This window comes from Myotis brandtii, unplaced genomic scaffold (assembly GCF_000412655.1).
Source record: "Myotis brandtii unplaced genomic scaffold, ASM41265v1 scaffold138, whole genome shotgun sequence".
Classification (NCBI taxonomy): Eukaryota; Metazoa; Chordata; class Mammalia; order Chiroptera; family Vespertilionidae; genus Myotis; species Myotis brandtii.
Genome location: NW_005354915.1, coordinates 579,041 through 589,670, shown reverse-complemented (window position 1 = coordinate 589,670; position 10,630 = coordinate 579,041). Strand labels below are relative to the sequence as shown.

General features: G+C 50.7%; 1 protein-coding gene across 1 annotated transcript in view; it reads left to right on the top strand.

The window, feature by feature from the left end:
• POLDIP3 (polymerase (DNA-directed), delta interacting protein 3) overlaps window positions 1-10,186 on the top strand; it is a 19,698-nt gene extending 9,512 nt beyond the window's left edge. The window contains exons 2-9 of the mRNA XM_005860647.2: window positions 126-516; window positions 1,202-1,288; window positions 2,259-2,354; window positions 3,407-3,586; window positions 4,118-4,195; window positions 4,678-4,807; window positions 6,965-7,031; window positions 7,983-10,186. Of these exons, the coding sequence (XP_005860709.1) occupies window positions 126-516; window positions 1,202-1,288; window positions 2,259-2,354; window positions 3,407-3,586; window positions 4,118-4,195; window positions 4,678-4,807; window positions 6,965-7,031; window positions 7,983-8,160 (1,207 nt within the window). The 3' untranslated portion in view covers window positions 8,161-10,186. The remainder of the gene's footprint in view (window positions 1-125; window positions 517-1,201; window positions 1,289-2,258; window positions 2,355-3,406; window positions 3,587-4,117; window positions 4,196-4,677; window positions 4,808-6,964; window positions 7,032-7,982) is intronic.
• The last annotated feature ends 444 nt before the right edge of the window (window positions 10,187-10,630 follow it).

Below are 10,630 nucleotides of genomic sequence, written 5' to 3'. Positions count from 1 at the left end.
GATCAAGCCCGAAACCCAGGCATGTGCCCTGACCGGGGATGGAACCGAAACCTCCTGGTTCATAGGTTGATGCTCAACCACTGAGCCACGCCGGCTGGGCTTAATATGACAATTTTTATTTGCAGGCTCAGTGTCAGACCAGGAGTTGGAGGTATCCGATCTTATTTTGGGATCCAGCAGAGCTTCCTCAGCCAGCCAGCACGCACAGCCACCTTCCAGCAGAAGTTTGATGCCCGGCAGAAGATCGGCCTCTCGGACGCCCGGCTCAAGCTGGGAGTCAAGGATGCCCGAGAAAAGCTTCTGCAGAAAGATGCTCGTTTCCGGATCAAAGGGAAAGTGCAGGATGCCAGAGAGATGTTGAACTCCCGCAAGCAGCAGAGCATGGCTCCCCAGAGGCCCCACCAGGTAGCTGATGCCCGGGAGAAGCTCAGCTTGAAGCGGAGTTCCCCTGCTTCCTTCATGAGCCCCCCCATCGGGACGGTGACTCCAGCTCTGAAGCTCACTAAAACCATCCAGGTAGGTATGGCTCTTGTCATAATCCCAGGACGCCAGCAACAACTATAGATTCTGGCAGGGAGCAGGGCTCAGGAATGTTCCTGGGTTTGTGTAGTAACCATATGAGGAAGGCAAGGTATTGCCCAGTTTTATATAAAAGCAGGGGAGGTCCAGTGAAATGAGGTGACTTTCCCAGGTGAGCTAGCGGTGGGGGGAAGAGAGGGGAAGGGACAAAACATTTATGGAGCATGTGCTACCTGGCAGGCACCTACCATATATGACCTCCCCTACTTACTATATTGCTCACTGCAGCCCCGGGGTTATTACCGCAGCTTTATCTAAGAACCTCGGTCCCGGAGATGTGAACTATGCCCAGAGTTACACAGCTCCTCATACAATGCCCTGGCCACCTGCACAGCCAGCACCCCAAAGGGAACGGGAAGATCATTTCATCTCCACACGCTGTGGTAACAGGAACAGAGGCAGCAGGGAGCAGGCATTGAGCCGGTTCATTGAGCCCCACGCGTGCCTTGCCAGGGGATCTCTGGGACGGCGAGGCTTCCTGTCACTCTCCTGTTTTGGACTGAGGCCCTCTGTAGGGCCTTTTACCAAAGACCAAACTGAGTGCCCCTCATAGTTCAAGTTCAGTGACCGTAGAGAATATGTGGGCCCTGTGTGATGGATTGTGACCAGCGGGTGTTTCTAGGTTCCACAGCAGAAGGCCATGACATCGCCTCATGCCCATCCTGCTGGAATGAGGATTAACGTCGTCAACAATCACCAGGGGAGACAGGTAGAGTGTGTGCATGTGTTCTGGACGTGTGTGTACAAATGTGTTTTGATTGGACCTGCTGGGTGGATTAACTGATGCTACTTTAAGGTTCACAATTTGAAGAATTGGGAGAGATTACATTTGACTATACTTTATGAGTTTTAAGAAGAAATTTTAAAACTGAGGAGAGAGGCATATGAGGCAGAAGCAAATTGAAAAAAAATGTTTTTTAATTAATATGTGCTTAATACAGAAAATTTACAAACCAGAGAAAGATTAGGAAGAAGAAGTTTCTTATGCTCCTATTCTCCTAAGCCAACCATTGTAGAAATTCTGCCCTGGTTCCTTCCTGTTTTTTAAATGTCATTATTATTTAATTATTGCATAGTTGTAGTTGTGGTTATATTTTTAATCCATTTTTGTATCATTCTTTTTTCACTTTATAACAAGCATTTTTCTGTTTTCACATTTATTGTAAACAACATTTTGAACCCTTGGTTCGCCATAAGCGTCTATAGACGCAAGCGGGGTGGTTTCCATTTTGGACACGTGTCAGTTAACTGGTTAATAACCGCATAATCCATTGAGTTGACGTTCCAGTTGATTTAAACCATTTTACTGTACTTTTCACTGTTAGTAATTCTCTGAACATCTTTGTGGGTAATGTTCTTTCTAGGGTTTGGGTCTGTTTCCATAGGCCAGAGTGCCAGGGCGGGGCTTTCCCAGCCACAGGATATACGCAGACATTTGGGGGCTCTTCCTAGGCATCGTCCACTGGTAGAAAGGTGTACCTGGAAGCCGCAGCACTTCCTCTGCCCTTGTGGGCGGGGAGCCACCTGTCAGGACTTGAGCCTCACTCAGCTCCTCAGGCACCCACACGCCTGCTTCTCCCTCCACCTCCATTGCTCCAGCAGCCCTCTCCCTGCTGTTCTCGCTCCAAATGCTGTTGGCAGCCTGTATGCCACATTAGTTTATATTGATTTATTTTCAGAATTTATATGACCTGGATGAAGATGATGACGTGGCAGCTCCCATTCCTAGTAAACAGATGAAATTGGCAACCTCCAGCAGCTTTCTCCACCACATGGTAGGGTGTTTCATGTTTTGCCGACACTCGCTGTGTGTGTCTGATTAGTTGGATGGTAGAGGTGGTGGAGAATTGGCCTTTCGACTCGGATATATTTCTTCATTTGGGTCTTAAGATTTTCAGAACTGGAACTAGCCCAGCCCCTCATTTTATCAATACTGAGACCAGAGTGTCTAGTGACTTGTTCAAGGTCCCACAGGTCGTGAGGTATAGAGCTCCAGCTCCCCATGGATTCAGGTTTGAGACGCTTCATGAGAAACGTGATGACCCACAGGAGGAATCCATGTTCTTTCATTTGCCGCAGGACATTCTACCTGCTCCCCTTTCCTCCGTTCTTAAATCTGATTCCCTTGGTTAGTGTGTTAGCAAAACAATCTGAACCTTACCCACCAGTGCAGTCTTACAAGAAAAGCTTGATAACTAGGATACTGGTCAGATACAGGCAGAACAGGAAAGAAAGCAACATCGGGAACATCAAGGACGTCTGCATGTTCCCTGACATTCTGGGAGCTGCTAGGGCCAGGCCTGTTTCTGGTGCCCCTGTAGAGCCAGAACAGGGGCCAGGAAACTGGGAGTCTGGGCCTTCTTGAGAGTGGGTTCTTAGGCCCAGCCAGCCTGGAGCTGGTTAGTCATTGTGATAGAAGCATATGTGGGAATGTACTTGATCCCAAGCTTTTGACCTTCCGACCAGCCCCAAATTGTTGGATTTTTGTAGTCTAAAGCATGTCAAACTCGCAGTCGGCGGGCCGCATGCCTCGTTTAGGTAAACGAGGTCTAAACGGTATGAGTGAGCCTGTGGATGCTGGTCAGGGCTGCGTGTAAGCTTCTCACCAAGGGCTGCTAACCATGGAAAGTGGCTTCTGTGAGCCCGTGTGCAGACTGTGTTTCTCTCCCCCTCTGCACCTTCCCTGTGGATGTCACTGGCAGCCTGTTGACTTCAGGCCACTAATGGAATTGGGAAATGGTGGGGGGCTCAAGGGTGGGGGTTGTCGGTCCCTAACTGGGCATCCAAGTCGCTAGCCTCTCAGGTTCCTGTCTACCTCTTTGTTTAGGCCGGGCTGAGCAGTTCCAAGCTTTCCATGTCCAAGGCCCCCCCTCTCACCAAAGTGGTTCAGAATGATGCGTACACAGCTCCTGCTCTCCCCTCCTCGGTTCGAACAAAAGCCTTGACCAACATGTCCCGGACACTAGTGAACAAGGAGGATTCCCCCAAAGAGCTGCCGCCTGCTGAGGTGAGGTGAAGGTGAAGGAGAGGAAGTGGAAGTGACCACACCAGTTGAGAGTCGGCCTGTGCTGGGTGGGCAGTGTGCTGTATGTACCCTGTTGGCGTCCTCACAGCGCCTCCCTGAGGTACGCGTTGCCACCGCCATTTTACAAATGAGCAAACCAAGACCCAGCGGCCCCTGAGCGCAAAGAGCTCACAGGCGACTGGGGTAACAGAGCCTGTGTCTGGTGATACAACAGCTGTGCTCAGAGAGCTGCGGGAGCACTGAGGAGCACGCCGCTGAGTCCACTGGGCACAGCTGGGAAGGCTGAGCGGGGTGGGTGTTGAAGTAGGAGTGGCATTCCAGGCAGAGGCACAGACGCCTGAGAGGCTCTGCTTATTGGAAGCAAGAGGCTCCACCCCTTAGCATGGGGTGGGGGGCATGATGGGCGCTGAGGTCTCTAATAGGAGGTGGGCCTCCAGGTCACTTGCCCAGAGTGAGTTCTGCTGTTGAGCACAGCTGTTCTCTGCCTTCTGGTAACACTCTTGTCTGTGGCAGCCTGTCCTCAGCCCTTTGGAAGGGACCAAGATGACTGTGAATAACCTACACCCTAGGGTCACCGAGGAGGACATTGTTGTGAGTATTGTGCCCTGCCAGAATTTCCCGTCTCCAGCCACTTCTGTGTCAATAGAATTGGTCACTTTACATAGAGCTCCAGAATTTATTCCTAACAGATTCCTGTGCGACATATTAGCCACTGTTGTTATTGGATAAGCCTGCACATTCATCCTCATGCCAGAGTTCTCAGAGAAATTCCATAACTATTATCCCTATTGAGGAAGGAGGTGGGCACCGAGGTGGGAGGACTTTGGGCGTGACTTGTTGAATGTAAGCTCAGGCCCATTTCTCATTGCCTGCACAGCTTGTCCCTTCTCCTGGTCCATGCTGAGGCCTGTGGATGTCCCCAGAACACCCCCTAGAATGGAGCGTCCCTGAAATCTTGGGCATATTCAGCCGTAGTGTGGCCACCAGTCAACCCAGAGCCCTCGCAATGTGTGAGTGGCAGGCAGGATGATGGCCTGAACTCCTCCCCTAACCCCAGCCCCTCTGCTTGGCAGGAGCTTTTCTGTGTATGTGGAGCCCTGAAGCGGGCTCGGCTGGTCCACCCGGGGGTAGCAGAGGTGGTTTTTGTGAAGAAGGATGATGCCATCACCGCATACAAGAAATACAACAACCGGTGTCTGGATGGTGAGTCGGAGAAAGCAGCTACTTCCCCTCCCACTCCTCACTGCTACTGCCGGGCAGCAGCCTTCAGAGCAGCCTTCCCTGCAGTGGGTGGCAGGCATCCTGGTGCAGTCTCCCGCTGGGGCCTTCTGTGCACCAGGATCAGGCAGGGAGGTGCAGTCTCTGGGTGGTGCTGAGCTGCCAGCTCCTGTCCCACAGCCCTGGGTGTCACCTGGCCTAGCGCCTAAGCTAGCTAGCAGGGAACACCTGTTCCCCGGGTGGTCCTCTTACGGAGCCTTGGCAGTGCTTGTGAGCCATAGCCTCCCCTGCCGCTGTGGGTCTGCTCGGTGCTAGGACACAGGCTCCTTAATGGCCTGGAGCCTCATCTGACTGTTGGCACCGGTGAGCTCTGCTTCTAGTGAGTAAACCACCGATTTCCCTGAATGCAGATTCCCCATTACTCATCTCGGGGCAGCTTCGGGAGAGGAACGCTGTCTGCCACGGTCCTCCTGTCCACCCATTTGCTCTTCCGGTGTGTGTGTTGTGTCCTTACTGTGGAGCAAGGCCCTGTGCTTGCAGTGGAGGGGCAGAAACTAAGAAAACACAGTCGCTGGGAGTTTGGTTTGCATTTCCCTAATAACGATGTTGAGCATCTTTTCATGTGCTTTTTGGCCATTTGTGTATCTTCCTTAGAGAAATGTCTATTCAGAATCTTTGCTCACTTTTTGAATTGTCGTTTATCATTGAGTTGTAAGAGTTCTTTATATATTCTTTTTTAGAGAGAGGGAAAGACAGAGAGAAACATCGATTTGAGAGAAACATTGATTGGTTGCCTCCTGCATTTGCCCTGGAGCCTGCAACCGAGGCACGTGCCCTTGACCAGAATTGAACCCAGGACCCTTCAGTCCACAGGCTGACGCTCTGTCCACGAGCCAAACCAGGGCTCTTTATATATAATCTTGATATAGGTCTCTTAGATAAATGGTTTGTTAATATTTTCTCCCAATATGTAGTTTGTCTTTTCACTCCTTTTTTAACATATGCATTTAGAGTGATGTATTTGCCTCTCAGCACTGCATTAGCCACATCTCATAAGTATTGGTATGTTGTGTCTTTCTTTTCATTCATCTCAAAGTATTTTCTAAGTTACCTAATGTTTTTCTTCTTGGACCCATTGGTTATTTAGGGTTGTTTTGTTTAATTTTCATGTATTTGTGAGTTTTCCAAACTTTCTCCTGGGTATGTGGGACAATATGTGTTTAGCTGCTATTGGGGAGATGTCTGTTGGGTCTAGTTGTTTATGTTGTTCAAGTCTTCTGTTTCTTTGTTCATCTGCTGCCTGGTTCTGTCCATTACTGAACGTGCAGAACTGAAACCTTCAACTGTTGTTTGTTTACTTCTCCTTTCACTTCTGTCAGCTTTTGCTTCATGTGTTTGAGCCTTTTGTTAGTTTCATAAATGTTTATAATTGTTCTAATTATTTTCTTCTTAGTGGAGTGACCCTTTTATCAGTTATAAAACATCCCTCTTTATCTCTAGTAACATTTTTCGTTTTAACATCTATTTTAGCTGATATTCATATAGCCACTCCAGGTTTCTTAGGGTTGCTGTTTGGGTGACATATATCTCCTTTTACTTTCAACCTTTTTGTATCTTTGAATCTAATCTCCAATAGATAAAATATATCAAATTAATGTTTACATTAAGAATTTTTTTTTCTTTATCTTATTCTTTTTTGTTATTCTCCCTGTCACATTTTATGTACACTGGGAGTATAGTACTCAGTACAGTTAATCTTTCATAGACAAAGTGGAAGTCTGTACATATACTTTTGAATCCTCTTTGGACTTAAATTCATAGCCTAACATTTTCCCTTACTAATTGCTCCACAAGCCAGATTGGGTGGCTCCACACTGAGCCCTGGTTCTCCCTGACTTCCCCTCTCCTCTTCTCCGCTGTGAGGCAAGGTCTGTTGCCAGTTTGCTTCTCGGTGCTGTCATTGCCGAGGTTTCATGGACCTCACAAACTGGGATTTTCTTAGTCCCTGGGTTTTGCTTCAGAATCCAGCAGCTCCACCCCCAGTGTGGAGCTAGAGCTGCCAGCGGTGGGTGTTTGACCCCCGTGTCCTTTTGTGTGGAGAGCTGTGGTCTCGGGGCAGAGCCTTTTCTCTTGGTTTTTCAGGGCAGCCAATGAAGTGCAACCTTCACATGAATGGGAACGTCATCACCTCCGACCAGCCCATCCTGCTGTAAGTCCCAACGGCAGCCATGCTGGGGCGGGTGGGGCTCTCTCCTCGCTGACTCTGCCTGGTCACCTCTATCCTGACGGTACCTGGCCTGCGCACAGCTCCATCCCACCTCCTGTGCTCTCTGGCAGGCCGGCAGTCGGGGTGCTCAGCTTTGTGCAGAGGGGCTTGTCTCGTCTTTTCCACGGGATTGGCCTCACGGGCTAGCATTACAACCTGCTCCCAGCCTATAATCTAGACACACTTGAGGAGAAAGTGGAGAGCAGGCCAGATGTGTCCCTCTTTGCAAAACTGGGTGCATTGTCCAAGGGGACAGGGAGCTCCATCTCCTGTGATTGCCTCTGAAGGAGACGGTGCTGGCTGCTGCCCTTGTTCTGTGTCACACGTCTGGGTGTACGTGCCGGGCGCGGGACTGTGGTGCCTAACGTGTAGGCTGTCCTCTTATAGACAATGAGGCAGAGACCTGGGGAGGATGTTATTAGCCTTGCCAAGGCGGGCGGGGTAGTGCGGGGCAGGCCTGAAGTAGACTTCAAAATTCAAAAAGACCAGAATGTGAGCCCTGGATATTGAATTGTGTGATTTGGACTAGTTTCTTAAACTGTATTCCAGGACTAAGTTGTATTCTGAAAAGTGTGGGTCCTATGACCTAATAAGTTTGAGAACATTGGGCTAAGCAGAGTTAAATTTATTTCTTCAAGACTTCTCAGAATATATGACATGCTGATGTGTGTGACCATCCCTGAGGGATGTGCATTGTTCTCTAAACTTAACACCCCAGCTGACAGCAGGCTGCACCTCATCCGCAAGCAAGAAGGGGGGAGGTTTGCTGCAGAGGAAGTGAGATGCAGGCTACAGAGAGCACTACATGGGGGCCCAGCTTGTAACGGATCAGTAAACGGTGGCCCCTGCGTCTGAGGGAAACTGACAAGGATCTTGGCTCTTTTCTGCTCACAGACGGCTGAGTGACAGCCCCTCGGTGAGAAAGGAGAGTGAGCTGCCTCGCAGGGCGAACTCTGCCGCCTCGTCCAACCCTCCAGCCGAGGTGGACCCCGACACCATCCTGAAGGCGCTCTTCAAGTCCTCGGGGGTCTCTGTGGCCACACAGCCCACAGAGTTCAAAATCAAACTTTGAGCGGGGGAGCAAGGCAGCCAGAAGGGGGCAGAGGAGGGTGGCTCTGTTTCCTGAAGCAAAGCTTGTGACCAATGGGCCGTTGGACTGGAGGCCCCAGGCGGGGGTAAGAGCCCCTCACTGGACAGACCCGCCTTCCTGTGATGTGTCCTACCCTGTGCTCTGTACGTTAACACTTCCTGTGGTGTTTCTTCTCCCTCCACCTTCTCTCCAAGGTAGGTTTGTGTTGTTCAGATGGTCTCTCCCCCTAAACTCAGCTCCAAACCAAGTTCTTTCCTGGAAATGGTGTCCTGAATTCTCTGTGTGCTTTCTTGTGGCTCCATGGGATACAGAGTGGGGCTGTTTGGAGGATACTGTTTTTTCCAGGGGTGAGGGGCTTCCTCCGTTTTATTTTTTGAAGTTTTCGAACAAAGTGGAGAAGGGAAGTTTCGCCATCCTAATGGGAGCCGGGTCAGCTCCAGAGCTGTGCCACTCTCCGGCCTGGTCAGTGGAGGGGCCTGGGTGGGCATCAGGCCACAGGCTCTTGTCCTCTCCCCACAATTGTCTCCACATCAGTGTGGTCTGGAGGGCCCTGTTGGCAAGGGCAGGGTGAGGCTGCTGCTCTTGCAGGAAGTGTGCACCCCAGCTCTTGCCTGGAGGGCCCGTGCTATTTCAGGCAGCTCAGAGTTAATCATGAGGTCACAGGTCCCTTTCCCATGGGTTAGGCCCAGTGCTCCACCCCAGTTCCCTTAGCCTCCGGTTATTACTGCTGGGAGGGCTTGCTGGTCCCTCAAGTTTTCACTAGAGCTCATCACATCCTGGTTCTGATGTTAATGCCAGCTCTCCCCTAGTTCTGTGATACTGTGGGTTTGGAGGATTATTAAAAGGGGAGATACTGGCTTGCTCCTGGCTCTTTTTTTCTGGCCTCAGATGTCTACAGGACAATAGTCAGGATTCTGGGAGCACATATGCAGCTACCACTTTTGTAAGTGGCCCATCGGTCCATGAGCAGAGGGATCTTTGCCTGCCTTGACAATGGGGGAGGGGAGTGGTGGTAAGAAGGGAGTAGAGAGAGCAAAGCAGCCCGTCCAGGAAAACACTAAGTTCCTCTCTCAGAATGGTTCCAGGGAGTTAAGGCAAAACTTTAGCATTCAGGGCAGCCCCTGAATGCCCAGTCAGCATGGCTCCAGAGTCAGCATCAGTGCCCCGCCAGCTGGCTGGGGCTGTAAAGGGAGTCCAGGTGGCAGAGCTGGAGAGAGTTGGGGAGCAGGATTCTGGGAGCCCCACAGGATCAGTAGCAAGTGCTGTGAAAGGCACAGGCCGAGAAAGGAAAGGCCTCTCGTGACCTGCTTGGGGCCAGCACAGTGACAACAAACCTTAAACACGTGTCCTCAGAGTTCAGTCTGTCAAGCAGGAAGGCCTGGGGTTTGAACCCAGCTCCGTCCTCCAGCTCCGAGGTTGCGCAGGCCCGGCAAGTCCAAGGAATGTGCTTGGTGGTGCTCCCTTTATGGTTCCGTAAAGAATGCAGTTCTTGTTCCCTTTTATCCCCTTTAAACGGGTGCAAATGTAGTTCTCTCAGCAGCTGGAAGACATTCCTCCTACACTTTCCCAAAACTCCTGGCCCAGGAGAGCATCCAAGGCGTAGGGCCTCGTTCTGGGGCCCGGAGCACAGTAGGCCACGCTCAGACTCTGCCCCGAGCAGAGGTGGTAAACATCCTGCCTGCGTGGTGTTGCCCTCCCCCCTTCCAGTCCCAGGCCAGGCCGCTCTGGTAGCAGAGTGTTGTTGAGCTAGCTGCAGCCACCTGGTCACCTGGACCCGGTCTCTGGACAGCCATGTGGTACATTGTGGGGTGAAGCCCGTTTGTCTCCCCTAGTCTACAGGATGGCATCGAAGAGAAGGTGGTGGGCCAATCCTCGTGTCCCTCTTAACTTCCCGCTCCCCTACGTTCCCCATCTGTGTCTCTTTTGTTCAAAAGAAGAGGAAGAGGCATTAAGGGATGGAAGAGACTCTGTTACTTATACATTTCTGAATAAATGTTTGTTATTCCTACCTCTGAGCTGTCATTTCTTAAAAGCTTTACTAAGTGGCCTTAATAACCAGGGGCAGGCATTTGCCTTGGCTTTCCTACTCCCAACTCCGGCCTTGGAGCAGAGTTCCTCACAGCACTCACTGAACCTGATTCTCCACGGCTGAGAGGATGTGAGCAGGGTGTCTGTGGGAGCACCTGGCACAGTAACTACCTCCTGGACCTGAAGTGCCTCACCAGGTATGAAGCATGGTCAGCCTGACTGATGGAATGAATACACTACATTTTACTGACTTTACCATTCCTTTGTGGTGGTTAATCCTCCCCCGAGGACACCCTTTATTTTTATTGATTTGATAGAGGAAGAGAGAGAGAGAGAGAGAGAGAGAGAGAGAGAGAGAAACATCAGTAAGAGAATCAGCTGCCTCCTGCACACCCTACGGGATCGAGCCTGCAACACTGAGCAT